We start from the raw sequence: 18,491 nt of genomic DNA on the forward strand, positions 1-18,491 counted from the left end.
GCCCTTCGGATTATACAACGCCCCAGCTACTTTCGAAAGGTTGATGGAGTATGTGCTGGCAGGTATGTTGGGAGAAACCTGCCTTGTTTACTTGGATGACATAATCATAATGGGACGAAGTTTTGAAGATCATCTTAAAAAGCTCGAAAAAGTCTTCGCAAAACTGCAGGGTGCCAACTTGAAGTTGTGTCCAAAGAAATGTTCCTTCTTTCAACGTCAGGTGAATTACTTAGGGCACGTTATCTCGGAGCAAGACGTTGCGATGGATCCTGCCAAGATAAGTGCTGTCAAGGACTGGCCGACGCCGACAGAAAGACACATGTGAGAGCATTCCTTGGACTATGCTCTTATTATCGACACTTTGTCCGGTTTTTCGACGGGTTTTCCGATGTTGCTAAGCCCTTACATCGACTGACGGAGGAGAAAAGAGCCTTTTCCTGGGATGAAGACTGCGAACAAGCTTTCTTAGAGTTGAAGAAACGACTATGTGAATCACCTATCCTCGGATATCCTGACACGGAGGGAAGATTCATAGTAGATACTGATGCTAGCAATTCTGGGATTGGTGGAGTGTTATCTCAGAAGAGGGGAGATCAAGAAGTTGTAATTGCATACTTTAGCAAATCTTTATCGAAGCCGGAGAGAAACTACTGTTTAACTCGTAGGGAGTTACTTGCCGTGGTGAAGACATTACAACATTTTAAAAAGTACTTGTTGGGTCGCAAATTCCTCGTAAGGACTGATCATGCCGCCTTGAAGTGGTTACTAGAATTCAAGAATCCGGAAGGACAAGTGGCCAGATGGATTGAGCAACTTCAAGAGTATGACTTTGAAATCGAACATCGCGGAGGAAAAACTCATGGAAACGCAGATGCTTTATCTAGAAGACCTTGTCCAACGGAATGCAAACATTGCATTCGTCAGGAGGAGAAAGAAAATCAAATAATCCGGCTGATCAGAACAGATTCGATCGATGAGAACTGGAGCAACGATGCAATGAGGAGAGCTCAGGAAAATGATAAGGACCTTCAACCACTTTTACATTGGCTAGCAAGTGGATCATTTAAACCAAAATGGTCTGATGTAGCTAGACACAGCATGGCTACCAAGTGTCTCTGGGCACAGTGGGACAGTTTGGTGATGCATGACGGCTTGCTCTGCCGGAAATGGGAAACCCCGAAGGGAAAGGATTGCCATCTGCAACTGGTCGTTCCCAGGGAGAAGGTGAACGAGATCCTGAGAGCTTATCACGATAGTTCTTCAGGTGGACATTTGGGAATAAAAAGAACTCTCACAAAAATTAAAGAACATATATATAAAATAAATGTTATCCCGCCCAAAATCCCGTCAGCTCAAAGGTAGGGGAAATAGTTAGCTAGTAGTTCCTCGGCCCTGGAGCGAAAGCTGCCAGGAGGCGAGCTGTATGCGGCGTGGTCGCTTTCCGAAGAAGTGGAAGATTGGTAGGCTCGTGTTGCTGCGCAAGGAGGGTCGCCCGGCAAACTCGCCGTCGGCGTACCGGCCCATAGTGTTGCTCGACGAGGTGAGCAAGCTCTTTGAGCGGATTATTTCCGCGCGCCTCGTCGACCACCTCGAACAGGTCGGGCCGGGGCTGAGTGACCGGCAGTTCGGTTTCCGACGAGGCCGGTCGACGGTCGACGCCATCGCGCGTGTAAGGGACCTCTCGGAGGAGGCAGTGTCCCGGGGAGAGGTCATCTTGGCGGTGTCTATAGACATTGCTAACGCCTTTAATACCCTACCCTGGGGCTGTATCGGGGCGGCGCTGGCCTATCATGGCGTGCCCGACTACCTGCGTCGTCTCCTTTTCGACTACTTCTCCGAGCGGGAAGTGGTGTACCAGACGCGCGACGGGTGGGTCCGCCGGGTCGTGAAGTGCAGGGTTCCACAGGGATCGGTTCTTGGGCCGCTCCTGTGGAACATCGGCTACGACTGGGTGCTGCGGGGCGCCAATCTGCGGGGGGTCGACGTAACGTGTTACGCCGACGACACCCTCGTCACGTCCTGCGGCGCCACGTACCGTGAGGCGGACCTGTTGGCGACGGCCGGAGTGGCCCATGTGGTGGCCCGAATCCGCCGGCTGGGGCTGGAGGTGGCGCTGGAAAAGACAGAGGCTCTGTGTTTTTACGGAGCCCGACGCGCCCCTCCCGTAGGATCCCGATTGGTGGTCGGCGGCGTCTCCATCGCTGTCAAGTCGACGATGTGGTACCTGGGCGTCGTCCTCGACAGCCGCTGGAACTTCCGGGAACACTTCCGGCAGTTGGTTCCCAGGCTGTTGCGAGTGGCAGGAGCTCTGAGCTGGCGGGCCGACAGCCGCATGTCGCCGGTTGTACGCCGGGGTGGTGCAGTCGATGGCCCTCTACGGGGCCCCGATCTAGGCAGACAACCTGTGCGCCCAAAATAGGACTCTCTTGCGCCAAGTGCAACGGGTCATGGCGATCAGGATGGTGAGGGGATACCGCACCATTTCGTGTGAGGTGGCATGCGTCCTGGCCGGGACCGCACCATGGGTCCTGGACGCGGAGATGCTCTCCGCTGTGTACTGGCGCCGCAGGGCAACAGCACAAGACAAAGAGGTGGAGCCAGAGCCGGTGGAAGCCGGGCGGCAGGGGCAACTCGACCGCCAGGTTCTCCTCCAGAAATGGAAGGACAGGCTGGCGGAACCGACCGCCGGCAGCAGGACGGTGGAAGCGATTCGGCCCGTCTTAGAAAGTTGGGTCGATCGCCAACACGGGGCTCTCACCTTCCGCGCTGTGCAGATCCTGACGGGGCACGGTTGCTTCGGCAGGTACCTGTGCAGCGTGGCGGGTCGGGAGCCGACCAGCGTGTGCCACGCTTGGGGGTGTCCAGAGGACACAGCGGAGCACACGCTGACGGAATGCCCAGAGTGGGTGGAGCCGCGGGCGATGCTCGTGGCGGAGATAGGGGGCGACCTGTCACTGCCGGGCGTCGTGAGAGCCATGATTGGCAGTGACAGAGCGTGGAAGGCGGTGCTCCGATTCTGCGAGGCCGTTATGGCGCAAAAGGAGGTGGAGGAGCGGGTGAGAGAAGACGACCCTCTGTCGAACCCAATCCGCCACAAGAGAGTGGGACGGAGGCGCCTAGCGCATGAGCGCCGCCTTCCCCCTTAATGTGGGTCTCCGGGCGGTGAAACCGGGGGGTACCATCGCCCAGTTGGAGGAGATCCCCGGGACGGCTGGCGTGTCCCGTGTTCCGGCACGCCAAGTGGAATGGTGAGTGGCGTCACAGGTGGGTGCCCACAAGATGGGTCCGAATCGGACAACCGTCGGGGGAGCAGCGGAAGTGAGCGAAAGCATTCCCGCAGCTCCGTCGGAAGACGGTGAGGAGGAACACCGCTGGTTTTTAGCCGGTAAGAGACCGGCATAACCCGACAGTGCCCCCCCCGTGCCTGTCGGGTATCCATGAGGATTTTCCAGCGATAAAAAAAAAAAAGGGACGTAGTTCTACTAGGTTTAAAAAAAACCTAACCTAACCTAACCTAACCTAAGAAAAGCATACACCCTTTTAACCTTAATAACTCATCGTGAATGGATAAATGGTTTCAAGTTTATTGCTTTGCAATATTCGATAGAAATAGATCCTAATTCAGCATTGAAACAATGTATCTAACCTAGTCGTGGCCAGATGTTATTGAGTTTGATGTTTATTTCATGGCTGAAGTTAAACTAGGGGAAGTGAAATATTCGGAGTGTCGTTGAGATGGTATCGTTTTGTCATAAATTACAATATTTCTCAAACGTTGAAGTCTTTTCGGTAAGCTCTTGACAAAGCGGTCGTGGCTTTTTTGTACAAATTTCTGTAGAAATTAATTTATAAATGTCATTCTGTACTTATCCACGGCACATTTATTTTGGTCATGGCTGACCGTGTAGTTAGTACTTTTGACTTTCTGGTTCATAGACTGGCTGCCCTGCTCCGGCACGTTCAACACGTATGCAGGAAACACGTGACAGCGAGTATGAGGGACTATAAGTACTATGGTAGATAAACTTTCCACTCGAACGAGTTTTTCTGGAGGAAATTGCAAGGTAATTTGGTGTGGTGGTAATACAAAAATCTTATCAATTGAACCTCCAACTCAAAAGTATAATTTCGTTTAATATCAGGTAAAAATCGATTGAAACCAATGGCACGCCAAGATATTTAGACTCTTCTTAAATTCTGCGGACCTTGAAATAAAAATACAATTTATAATAACAGCTTTTATTCTAATCACACAAACAATTCCTTCTTCAATAGTTTGGCATTTTTGTACAATTCATACTTTATATTCGGGTAGCCCTGCAGCAAATCCTGCCAATTGGAGAATCGAAGGTAAACGAAGTCAACGACCTGCAATATAAAATAATTACATCATGTTTCAGAAGCCGCCTATAATGTGGCATGTTATGCAATTGCTGGTAACCATCTGTAACATGAGCAGCAGTGACAGACGTTTCAAGTATTGATAGCGTAGCGTAAGAGCAACCAATAATAGCCAGTGCCGGATTTACCACGTAACCAAGAATTACTACGGGCCCCGCGGCAAAGGGAGCCCTGCATATCTAAACTCACTAAACTATCATCTCTAGACTCATCATCATCATTTCAGACGTCGACTGCTGAACAAAGGCAAGGCAAGGCCAAGGGTTTTGCCACTATCACAATGGTTGGCGATCGCAGTAGATGTTGATGCTTCTCGGAATGATGTTGCTGTCCATCCTCCGTTTATTGTATCTATTAGTCGCCTCTAACGACACCCCAGGAGGAGAAAGGGTGGTGCTATTCTGGTGCGACAACACACGCACAATCTCTAGACTGCCTCAGCGTAATTTTTGAGTGAAACTTATAAATGTATATTGAATTTACTTGATGTCATAGAAACTACAACTTTTCCTATTAAGACAATCCACGTCAGACACTCGGTAATCGACAATTCCAATATATATCAAGGATTATTTGAAAGAATTTGCTACGGGCCCCGTGCTATCTTAATCCAGCACTGATAATAGCCACCACACCTTTTTATAACCAATTGCCATTAATTATATCAATGAGGACGCAAGAAATATTAGAGCTGTGCCATTTCTAGCAAACATTTTATTTGCGTTCTCGTACCTACAGCTAATGATTCCTTTGTAAGAGTCGATTATTGTTGTGTTCAACTTACTGTACGACTATAGTATGAAAATTGGAATGGTGTGTTCGGAAAAACAGCGGGAATCAATCCAAAATATCCATTTGTTGTTAATGTTGAAACCATTTTTTTCTCACCACTAAAATATGAATAAGATACGATAGAATTAATATCCAATTAAAAATATATAATTGTAAGTTAATATAATTATTGTATTCTAAGTATTTAAACTTAACAAAATTATTAAAAATTATGAATTTAGTTTTAAAGTCCGTTTAATTGTTTATTTTGTTATGGAAGAGGCCAAAAGAGCGTTTTCCCTAAACTTTGCCTTTCATGATTTGACACAGAATTTAGTTGAGTCCATGTTTTTAACCACAGAACAGAATTTTTTTCTGGTCCGTGGATTTCACAATGCCATATTTTTTTTATAAAACAACTAGCTAGCCCGACAGAAGTTGTTCTGTACATAATAAATAAAACTGTGTTTTTTATGACTTTGTCAATAATATTTCATAACATCAACAATTATTTCGTAAAATATGGAGCATATTGTTATAATGGAATTATTTCACAGCAGAATTGTCAAACCGTGCGTCAATAAATTCTTTCAAAAAATTATGTCCATACAAAACAAATATTGTAAATAAAAATAATTATGGGTCCCCGAATCGAAATAAAAATTATCCTATCTCTCAAGTTGGTCTATACTGCACTCGATGACGTAATCCCTATTAAAATCCGTTCTAAACTAATTAGGAGTTCACTGTAAACAAACATAAATATACTGAATTTATATATATTATAGATAGCTTAGTTAATATACCAATTATGAAATTAATATTGAATTAAAATATCACCTCTTATCAGTATACCATTTTTCAACCTCGCCTTCGTGTATTAAATACAAACATGAAAATATATCACCCTCTTGCACAATAAATTTACCTGGAACCGATTTTTCACAAGTTAATAGTCACAAATCTATAATACATACAATACATATCTTTGTATGGAAATAATATTATTATAATAATCATGGACTTATAACACCAATTTCTAAAATATAAATAATTCGATTTGTGTACTTTGTAGAGGCTTTCTACATTGAATTTATCTTCACCGATATTGGCTACAGTTTGCATCGCAACAGTGAAGTGATGACTTATTTTTGAAGCAAATGGGTAAATAATAGGTTAATTAATTTCGATTTGGTTTCTAGTACCTTTTAAATTATAAAACCATAACATATTGAAACTTATACGTATAATAGCTAAGATAGTTTATACGTCTAGATGGAGCCTCTTCCTGCTAGACAACTGATGAAAACAGGTCAGGTTTAGTGTGCGTAACAAGCTACGAATTATACTCGCGATTTGTATGTCGCTTTGAATTAGTTTGCGTGCATTGCTCAAAATAGAGGTTAACTGGCAACATCCATTTTTTTCGACAGTTTCAAAGCTGTCACAGACCATCAGTTTTAAGTTAACAATTCTAACGAATAACGAGTAACGGCCGTTTTCAATAACCTATCTATCCTTAGTTTAACTTACTACAGGTAGACAAATCTATCCTTTTCGCTTACTTAAGGTTTAAAGAGTTTATTTCTCAAAAAGAACAAAAGTTCACTTACATGAGAACAATGATTCTAAATAAATATAAAAGAAAACATAAATTTTATAGTTACGGTGACTTTAAAGTTAAACAATAATAAATTAAAGACACGCTATGTTCTAAGGTAACAATCTATCTATTGTGATTGACAGTGCTTTTTTAATTTAGCTTTAAATTTTGAAAAAGATTTTTCCTCAAATATATCTTTCGGCAAGTCATTATATAGTAGGGCTCCCTCAAACTGTATAGTTTTAGTACCATAATTTGTCCTAGCTTTTGTTAATTGCAGTTTATGTTTGTTTCGGGTACCATGTTTATGTGATTTTGTCTTAAAAGTGATTTGGGTATGTACGGAATTTAAGAGTATTTTCCTAACTAGTATGCATACTTTGTATTTGTATAACAGACTTATTGATAGTTGATCAGTTTTCTTATATAGTTTTCTTGTCGGGAAGTGATAATCGAGTTGGAACAGAACTTTTAACAGTTTGTTTTGAGATATTTGAAGTTCTTTTTAATAACTTTTATATGCACATCCCCAAATCTCTATTAAGTATTCCAGCAAAGGTTTGGCTAATGAGTTATAAATTATACTACGGACTTTATGTGGTATACATCGTGCAGATTTACGCAAATCTCCAGTAAATAATGTAATTTTTGACTGCAGATAATCTTAATGAGCTCACCATGTTAATTTAGAATCCAGTACAAGACCAAGACATTTTTCTGTTTCTGACTGTTTCAATTCTTGGATATTTATAATTAAGGGAACAAATTTTGGAACTTTTTTGTTTTTTGCATATAAAAGCATACAAGAGGTTTTAGCAACATTTATAGTCAGTAAATTGTACTGTAGCCATTCATTTAGTGTATCTAAATCCGATTGTGCGTTCGACATGATTTCATGGATTGAATCTCCAAAATAAAATAAGCATCTGTCATCGGCATGTAAGGATACCTCTCCGGTCAATCCCAGATTTCCAATATCATTTATGTAGATCAAAAATAATAAAGGGCCTAGGATGGACCCTTGAGGTATACCATAAACAATGTCACATGGTTTGCTTTTAAAGTTTTCAATTTTTACTATTTGTTGTCTATTTGTTAGGTAAGACTCAAGAATTTTAAAAGCTAATCGAGATATACCGATGCTTTGTAACTTATTTAGCAAGATACTGTGTGAAACAGTGTCAAAAGCCTTTTTTTAAATCAATAAATATACCTACAGCTATCTTTTTCTGGTCAATAGTAGTTTTTATTTTGGTAATAAGATCAATTGCTGCCGAAAGAGTATTTGATTTGGCACGAAAGCCATACTGGCCTTTAAAAAGAAAATTTATTTCTATTAGATTATTATTTAGGCGTATATATAAAATCCTCTCAAATATTTTTGATACTACGGGCAAAACCGATATGGGACGATAGTTCCCGGGGTCAGATTTAGAGCCAGCTTTGTGAATAGGGCTAACTTTAGCTATTTTAAGGCTATTTGGAAATTTACCTTCTTCATATATTTGTTGATACATAAACTTAGATTTTCACTTATTGTATCGGTCAAAGCAATTAAGTGTATATTAATACCATCGATCCCTGAACTTGCATTTGTATTTAAGTTTTTAATGATTGTTTGTATTTCATCTTTTGTACATATTTCGAATTCTGTGAGGGCTTTAACCTGCGTGGGTGAGTTTGAGTATGTGTGAGCATTATATTATGTAGTATTATTATGATATTTTTGTGGTATGTCATCCGCTAAAATTTTACCTACTGAAGAAAAATAGGAATTAAAGTTGTCACATATTTCCGTACCATCGTTAATGGTTTTATCTTTTACTATAAGTTTAGGGGAGCACTACCAGAATTAGTTTTACTGCCTGCAAAAGTGTGAATTAGGTCCCACATTCTTTTCGGTTCGTTAAAGCATTTAACAAAAGTTGTGTAATAATATTTATCTTTAGTGGCCCTAATAGTACTAATAGTACTTCCAATTTTATTTCTTATATTATTCAATTCATTCCTTAGTCCCATATTATTAAGAGTATCTTGTTTTAAATTTTTTCACAACATATTACGATTTCTAATTTTTTCTTATTTATGATCAAATAAAGGTGAATCAATTATGGCTTTATGAAAATCATTGTTAGTATTTGTACAGACATGGTCCAGGATTGATTTAGATGTTTTTGTTTCTCTAGTACAATATTGGCTATGTATTTTATTAAGTATTTTATATCCTGACTCTTGTAATATATATTTATATTTCTTACTGCATCGGTCTTTATTTAAAATATTTATGTTGAAGTCCCCAAAAACTATTGGTCTTTTCTTTTGTTCCAGCTGTAGCTGTACCTACAACCAATAATATCAATTAATACAAATGTCTAATACCTAACTTGTAACGTAGCATTATAGATCGTAGAAATAGTAATCGTGCATAATAACTGTAATAAGCGTATGCCGAAAGATTCGTTCTGACAAGAAGATTATATTTTATATAACGTAATATTAGCTCTGATAAGAACCATTTCATAATGCTGTACAACAACTCATAGAATCATACAGATCACCATTGCGCGATTGTGGTATCACAGCTTTGAAGCCGCCACCGATGATCTCAAGAGGAGTCAAGCCCAGCTGACACAGATGGTGCTCGTCCAATTAGAAAAGGCTGACATTGAACAAATCTCCGACATCCTATTTAACATACCGAGAAACAAACAATATTCAGAAATCAAGGAACATCTCATATCGGTGTATGAAGAATCCGACAGCCGCAAGTTCCAGAAGCTACTCGCCAAGATGGAGCTTGGAGACCAGAAGCCTTCACAGCTACTGCGACGCATGCGTAACCTTGCAAGGGACAAGGTTACCGACTCCACCCTCCGCATGATGTGGAGTAAGCTGCTGCCAGCCCACGTCCGCTCCGTGCTCGCCGTCAGCGAGTCATTCAGCGCGAAGTCCACGCTGGAGGAACTAGCGTTGCTTGCTGACACGATGATGGAGCAAATCCAGGAGGTAGCAGCCGGCACCAGCCAGCCACCAGCCGTCTCCAGCCTGCCACCAGCCATCTCCAGCCAGCCACCAGCATCAGGTCCAGAATCATCGACGTCAAATCACTACGATACGAAAACTATCACTAGAAGTCGCCGAACTCAAGTCAAGGCCATCTCAACACTATCATCGCCACCAATTTCGCTCGTCATCTCGCAATAGAACTTCGTCACAACACCGTTCCCGTACACTCAATAGCTCATCAACACTTTACTGTTATTACCATCGCCGATTTGGTAGTGAAGCACGACGTTGTACTACGCCCTGCAGCTTCAAGAAAGAGCCATCGGGAAACTAGAACGGACGTTAGCTGCGGCGGAACCCGGCGTCCTTCACACTTCATACCGCCTTTTTGTCACAGACAAGAAAACAAAGATGTCATTCTTAGTAGATACCGGTGCTAATATATCCGTCCTACCAAGAAAAATAGGCCTGAAAGCAACGCCTCTGCGATTTAAATTGTACGCTGCAAACAACACAACAATTTCAACTTATGGTGAGAAAACATTAGAACTCGATCTCAACCTCCGTCGACCATACAAGTGGAAGTTTATTGTAGCTGACGTCAGGAAACCAATATTAGGTGCCGATTTTCTCAACCACCATCAACTTATCGTAGACTTAAAAAATCGAAGATTAATTGATGCCGTCACAAGTCTTAAAATTAACACGCCAATAATGTCAACGACCTCACTCACAATACGAAGTATCGATATACAGGCCCCGTACCAAGCGATACTCGCCGAATTCCCCGGTACCACGAGATTAACATCGATGCAATTATCGCCAAAAATTAACGTGGAACATTTTATTGAAACACAAGGACCTCCATTACATTGCCGTGCTCGTCCCATTCCACCTCGTCGTTATGAAATAGTGAAGAAAGAATTCGAAAACATGATGCAACAAGGACTCTGCAGACCGAGTAAAAGTCCATGGTCTTCACCACTCCATATAGTACCTAAGAAGAATGGTGATATACGGGTATGTGGTGATTATAGACGATTGAACAGCATAACCAAACCCGATCGTTATCCAGTGCCGAGAGTCAAGAACTTCACCCATCATCTGTCTGGAAAAACAATATTCTCCACAATCGACCTCAACCGCGCTTACCAACAATTGAAGACCAGGGAACAGGACATAGAGAAAACAGCTATCATCACACCAATAGGTTTATTCGAATTTCCTCGCATGTGTCCTGGTCTGAAGACTGCGGGACAAACATTTCAGCGATTTATTCACGAAGTGCTCCGTGGATTAGACTACGTTTTCCCATTCATCGACGATTTGCTCATAGCCTCAGCAAACGAGACTGAGCATCGTGATCACCTAAGAACAGTTCTTAGAAGATTGGAAGAAAACGGTATCACTATCAACCCCGCGAAGTGTAAGTTAATCCAAACGGAAGTCAAATTTCTTGGATACATCGTATCAAAAAACGGTGTACATCCACCAGAAGAGAAGATTAAAGCCATTACCGAATATTCAAAACCGAAAACTATAGAAGGTTTAAGACGATTTCTAGGCATGTTAAATTTCTATCGTGACCACATACCGAATGCTGCATCAATACAAGCTCCGCTAAACGCTTACCTACACCATGTCAAGAAACGTGATAAAACAATAATTGAATGGACCGACGAAGCATCACAATTATTCGAAGAGTGCAAGAATAGTATATCCAAAGCTACCTTACTCGCTCACCCATCACATGATGCCCCTATCGCAATATTCTGCGATGCGTCTGACAATGCAGTAGGTGCAGTCCTACAACAATACATCGAGAATAATTGGCAACCACTCGTTTACTTCTCAAATAAATTCTTAGAGGCGGAGAAGAAATACTCAGCGTATGACAGAGAACTCTCAGTCGTCTATAAGTCAGTAAAACATTTCCGTAAGATGTTTGAAGGACGTGAATTAATTATATTCACAGACCACAAACCCCTCACATTCGCTATGAATAAAACACATACTGCAAACGAAACGACACGCCGAACGCGCCAATTATTATTCATCAGTGAATTCACAACCGATATTCGACACATCAGTGGGAAAAACAATATTATTGCCGACGCATTAAGTTACATAGAAATAATAACCTCATCACCTACGATCGACTACAGCGAGATAGCAAATGCACAAGAGAGAGACAGCAGCATAACACAACTCATTCAATAACCAAACTTAGCCTTCAAAAAAATAAATGTACCTAACACGAACCTAGAATTATATTGCGAAACATCAACAAGTCATGTACGTCCTTACATACCTACAGAATTCCACAAACAAATTTTTAATAGTGTACATAATATTACTCACCCAGGAATACGTACATCACGTAAATTAATATCTCAAAAGTTCTTTTGGCCATCAATGAATATCGACATCGGGAAGTGGAGTAAAACTTGTATAACTTGTCAGAAAAGTAAAATACAACGCCACACAGTCAGCAAAATTCAATGTTTTGACGCAAGCGATCGTTTTCAGCATATACACATAGATATTGTTGGACCTCTACCTACCTCTGCTCAAGGACATCGTTATCTGATAACAATGATCGACAGACACACTGGTTGGCCTGAGGCAATCCCTAGCGACAATATTACAGCCGAGACAATTGCAGATATCATATACAATAACTGGATCTCAAGATTTGGATGCCCAGCGACACTAACAAGCGATCAAGGTCGACAATTCGAAAGCTCTCTGTTTTACCAACCTCATGAAAACCATGGGAGTTAAACGGATACGAAGTACTAGCTATAACCCAAAGAGTAACGGAAAGGTAGAACGCTTTCATGGTTGCTTGAAGACAGCCCTTCGTTCAAGGTTAACGAACACCTGTGCATGGGTCAATGAACTACCAACCGTATTATTAGGCCTGCGCGCAGTTCTACGATCGGACACAGGCGTTAGCGCCGCCGAACTAACATACGGCTTTAACCTTCGTCTACCAAATGATTTCTTCGACTTAAACACACAAACATCATCTACCTCATTGGAACATACCTACGTTGATAAATTACGTACCCATATCGCAGCTAATAAACCACACTCACCTACTTCACATCGTAATAACAAACACATATTTGTTCATCAAGACTTACATACATGCAGTCATGTGTTTATTAGAATAGATTCAGTAAAACCACCATTACAAACACCATATGAAGGACCGTACCGTGTTATCAAACTAAGCGGTAAAGTTTAAACCATTCAGTTACCAGGTCGACAAACAAACATATCGATCGACCGTTTAAAACCTGCATATTTATTAAATGAAACTGAAGAAAACAATACATTATATTCATTACCTTTACCTGTACAAGTTACGGAAAACCTTACTGATACCATACCTAACAAACATACCACCAATACCCAAAATACCACGTTACCGGACCCTACGAACAACTTGACGTCCCAGCCTATCAAAATGTCAAGGACAGGCCGAATCATCAAGTTGCCGGTGCGTTTCACTTGAAGGGGACTCCTGTAGCTGTACCTACAACCAATAATATCAATTAATACAAATGTCTAATACCTAACTTGTAACGTAGCATTATAGATCGTAGAAATAGTAATCGTGCATAATAACTGTAATAAACGTATGCCGAAAGATTCGTTCTGACAAGAACATTATATTTTATATAACGTAATATTAGCTCTGATAAGAACCATTTCATAATGCTGTACAACAACTCATAGAATCATATAGATCACCAGTAGTCATCTCAGTGAAGTTTCAAGCATCGTACTTTCTCTCGACGATCTCAGACATACTCACGTATTCAGTCATATGCTCCGAGTTACACAACCGCACAGCAGGGCCGAGCGTCCTCGAATGACGCGTCGGGACTCAGGACTCGGGCGTCGATCGCTATTCATGCAATTTTAATCAATGAGCAATAGCGTAGGTGCGGAATGCTCATTGACATCGTATGATCGAGGTTCGACGCGAGTTTACACAAACTGCGATAGCATTAGTTTTAGAGCGTGATAGAACACATAATATTATTCTCAAATCTTATTGAATGAAACGTTTTACTATTGGTAAAAAGTAAGCTCTAGTATTGGTGTGTATTTTCTGAACTTGTAAATATTTTTTAAGTAACGATTGTAATTGGGTAACTAGTTTTAAGGATTTTGTATATATATCGTGTAACTTTTTAATAAATCATATCTTCCATATATCTTCCACATATTCCTCACAGTCAAGCAGTTGCTTTATTTAATCGCCAAACGCTCAGTCTCTAAACAGCTGCATTGAGTAAATTACAAAAAAGTTTTCAATGTTAGTTTAGGGCGGCCTGTAAACAAGTCCAATATTTAAGCAGCATTTTTCTAAATAAATCCATAAAAAATTATTTCCATCGACATACTTTTCTTCCGTAAGTCTATAAGATAAATCATTGTGTATGTATATTGACACTCCTCTACCAATGCAATCAGTCCTATAGTTTTTACTTACATTTCAGTAACCTATGAACAGATAGCATTAGAATATATCTAATAATGTTACTATATTGAACACAACTATGGAAAGATATGATCTTGACATTAAATGGTGATAGCAATGTATCCGTAACTAGAGATACGCTCACAGGGCGACTGTCAAAATTGAGCGAGGTGTCACTTTAATTCGCCCGACTTGTAGACGTATAAATGATCTAAGTATAATAGGTATATGAAATTGTTCGAAGATATAATTTACAAACCATGCTAGTATTTATTTTACTTGCGTCTCGTTTTAGAGCACCGTGCATATAGTTTGTTTTTTTTTTAAGTTGTTTCACAAAAAGTGAAAGAATAATCGAACATCCTTGGAATTCTTTTGTTCAATAAATTTGTCTTACTTCAATACTAAAATGGAATGAGAAAAAAGGTGTACTGCTAATTTTCAAGACTTTGGTTTCTGGCTTACTACTTACTGAACTAGCATAATAACTATTATACAATTACTCCAATAGGAACTTATCGCTATTACCGGGAAATATGACGACCCTTTGAAGTCTCGTTACAAGTTGACGTCTGAAATATAGCGGGAGCTCTCTGAATAAGGGGAGCGTTTCTAAATGATGCATGTACAATGCAGAGAAGATATCCTCCTGCAGGCATTGCGGGGCTTGACGGGCCAACTCGGGGAGCCAATTACCTGAGTAAAATAGATTTGTGAAGACAGAGATAAAATAAATAATAAACATTTCTTAACATTCCATACCCGAAAGTGAAACCCGTATAGTCTTAAAACCCGAGTAGGAAGTGTTCTTCATAACAAAAATTATTTACTTGCGTCAAACATGGTTAATATAACAGAAGGCCTACCATCAACTTTTAATTAGCGATGCGATTCCAATGCAGTTCAGTTTAGGTACCTAAACTGCATCGCTAAAATTCGTACCATGAAGTGCCTTTAACTGAATGGCGTTTGGATCGCTTATGAAGAATGGACGAAATAAATTTGTCTGTGTTCCGCGTAATGAGAAAGAGATGACGCTCTACAGCCGTTGCATGAGTTTGCCTCTCTTACTCGAACCATATGCGTTGCGTCGAAACCTAAAATGATATGATTTTAGCGGTTTTTTGCGTAGAAAATACTAAAAATACATTTTAAAATTGCGCTTTATAGCGTCAAATTATAAGCCATTAAGCCCGTTTTTGTACTTTTTACATAATAGTAATATAAATATATATAGTTCTTTTCGAATCGCTCACTTTGACACATAAGCTATCCAGTTTAGGTTGTAATATTACCTCATTGTACGAATGAATGAACGAACTAAATCGGTTTGCGATTAAATGTCGACGTCAACCTAAATTGGTTATCTCTAATGTGGTCGTGGTACGAAATAGCAAAGCAGATCATTATAGGTTGTCAATTGAATCGCAATAAGAGTTCATGGTAGGCCCGCAGGTGTGTCTAATGACTGCGGGACTGCCTAAGTAAAAACTGAAATTTAGTTTACTATGAAAATATGTTTATATTTTCATTAGTGCCTCTTATGACGTAGTATTTAGATCCTCTTTGCTTAAATGAATTACCTCTTTGTCTCTGCCACAATTGCTTCGTGTACTCTTTCACGGAGTCAAGCCAAACGGGGCAAAGACCGCTGTGCTCAAGATAAACTATCAGATTCAGCACATTGTAGTCATATGAGTACAATTCCCGATACTTGGCGTACACGGAACTTATCGCGACACTCAGTACCCAGATCTCCATCGGCTGTATTATATAGTTGATCAATACTTTGTAATATATTTCGGGCAATGTTAGAGCAACAACCTAAAAAAATTAAACATCTGAAATACTATCCAAAACTGATAATCTATTACATTAAATTTAAAGAAACAGACAGGATATTAATATTGTAAAAATAAAAAGAACGTTTAGCAGATGACACTATTTCTCTGTACCTAAATTATTTATCCCTCTTTTTTTTTATGGAATAGGAGGACAAACGAGCGTACGGGTCACCTGGTGTTAAGTGATCACCGCCGCCCACATTCTCTTGCAACACCAGAGGAATCACAAGAGCGTCGCCGGCCTTTAAGGAAGGTTTACGCGCTTTTTTGAAGTTTCCGGGACGATACGCCATGTCGTATCGTCCCGGAAACACCGCACAAAGAAGCTCATTCCACAGCTTTGTAGTACGTGGAAGAAAGCTCCTTGAAAACCGCACTGTGGAGGACCGCCACACATGCAGATGGTGGGGATGATATCCTAACTTGTGGCGTGTCGTGCGAAGGTGGAATTCGGCGGCAGGAAATCAGGTTGAACAGATCTTCGGAACACTCCCCGTGATAAATGCGGTAGAAGACACACAATGAAGCGACGTCTCTTCGCAATGCCAAGTGATCTAGCCGTTCATAGAGCACTGGGTCCCCGACAATTCGAGCAGCTCTGCGTTGCACGCGGTCAAATGGATCGAGCTGATACTGGGGTGCGCCAGACCAGAGATGACAGCAATACTCCATGTGTGGCCGGACCTGCGCTTTGTAGAGCGCTAGAATGTGAGATGGCTTGAAGTACTGCCGTGCTCTATTGATGACGCCCAGCTTCTTCGAAGCCAATTTGGATTTGCCCTCCAGATGGCCACGGAATTAGCAATCGCTCGAGATTTCGAGACCTAGTATTCCGAAACTAGGCGAGGCTTTAAGGGAAGTGTTGTCGAAGAGCGGTGATACGGCAAATGGAGATTTTTTTGTGGTAAACACGCAAACTTGAGTCTTCTGGGGGTTGAATTGGACAAGGTTCAATTTACCCCATTCCGCGACCTTCTCGAGAGAGGACTCGATAGAAGACACAAGTTTCTCCCGGCGCTGGTCGACGTTTTCCCGAGAGAGACTTGCATGGCCCATGTATACGGCATCACCAGTGCTGTCGTCTGCATAGCAATGTATGTTGGAGGTGTCCAACATATCATTGATATGCAGAAGAAACAGCATGGGGGATAGCGCACAGCCTTGGGGCACTCCAGCGTTCACGGGCTTGGGATTCGAGCAAAAACCGTCGACAACGACTTGTATGCTACGCCCAGTCCAAGCTGGAGGTCCACTTGCATAAGCTCTCGGGAAGCCCAAATGATGGAAGTTTTGAGAGGAGCGCCTTGTGCCATAAACGATCAAAGGCCTTCGCTATATCCAGGCTAACAGCGAAAGCCGTATTGTCGGTCGTTGATCAACTAGTGACCCTCTAGGTATACTAAAAGCTGGCGGCTAATTATGCTCTCCATGATTTTGGAGAGCAAGGAGATAATAGCTTTTGGATTTTTGGATCGGATGGACAAGGACTGACTTCCATGAGTCAGGGACTACGCCTTTGGAATAAGAGTGCCGGAATAAACGCGTTAGCACCGGCGTCAACTCAGGGGCACACGTTCTCAGCACGATTGGAGAAATGCTATCCGGCCCACTCGACTTCCTGACGTCCAACGAAAACAGAGCTCGCCCTCGAACAGTTTTCTGTCTGAACTGTACTTCAGGCATAGAGCTCTGACACCGCGGGATGGTCGGCGGTGTTTTTCCATTGTCGTCAAGATTCGAGTTGGAGGCGAAAAGAGCGCACAGGAGATCGGCTTTCTCTTTTGCCGTATGGGCCAGGGTGTCATTCCTCATGTGCAATGGCGGCATGGACGGCTGGTTGAAGTTACCAAGAGCAGCTTTCGACAACGACCAGAACTTGCGTGTTCTTTAAAGCTGCTCACCGATTTTGACGACGTGCTTTGACTTCGCACGGGCGATTTGCCGCTTACAAAATCTGGAGGCACGGATATATTTCCTCTTAAGAACTTTGCAGTTCGGATCCTTTGTGCCCAGCGCCGCAACCCAAGTTCGATACGCCTGTTTTTTGCAATCAGATGCTGCTTTAACTGACGCATCGAACCAGGGCTGTGATCTGCCACCGATCGAAACTACAGAGCTTGGTATAAAAATATCTATGTCCTGCAGCATCACATCAGCTACTGCAACGGCGCAGGCACTAGGATCATCCGAAGGGAAACAAACCTTGCCCCAAGGGTAGGATGCAAAAAAGGAACGCATCCTATCCCAATCTGCTGACTTGTAGTGCCAAACGCGGCGGGTAGCTGGTGGTCTGCGACGTTGGCGTCGGATGGGCACTACACTCCTGACCAGGCAATGGTCAGACGTTTCGAGAGGGGCGTCGACAGAG

General features: G+C 41.8%; 1 protein-coding gene across 4 annotated transcripts in view; it reads right to left on the reverse strand.

Annotated features, from left to right (window-relative positions):
• Positions 1–4,223: 4,223 nt before the first annotated feature.
• LOC126968456 (potassium voltage-gated channel subfamily H member 3-like) overlaps positions 4,224–18,491 on the reverse strand; it is a 38,536-nt gene continuing 24,268 nt past the window's right edge. For all 4 annotated transcript variants that reach the window (XM_050813500.1, XM_050813501.1, XM_050813502.1 and 1 more), the window contains 5 exons: positions 15,863–16,103; positions 14,808–14,975; positions 6,013–6,100; positions 5,186–5,291; positions 4,224–4,368 (listed from right to left, as the gene is read on the reverse strand). In XM_050813500.1, coding sequence (XP_050669457.1) covers positions 4,249–4,368; positions 5,186–5,291; positions 6,013–6,100; positions 14,808–14,975; positions 15,863–16,103 — 723 coding nt within the window. In that variant the 3' untranslated portion in view covers positions 4,224–4,248. The remainder of the gene's footprint in view (positions 4,369–5,185; positions 5,292–6,012; positions 6,101–14,807; positions 14,976–15,862; positions 16,104–18,491) is intronic.

The sequence above is a fragment of the Leptidea sinapis genome, chromosome 15, assembly GCF_905404315.1.
Source record: "Leptidea sinapis chromosome 15, ilLepSina1.1, whole genome shotgun sequence".
Taxonomy (NCBI): Eukaryota; Metazoa; Arthropoda; class Insecta; order Lepidoptera; family Pieridae; genus Leptidea; species Leptidea sinapis.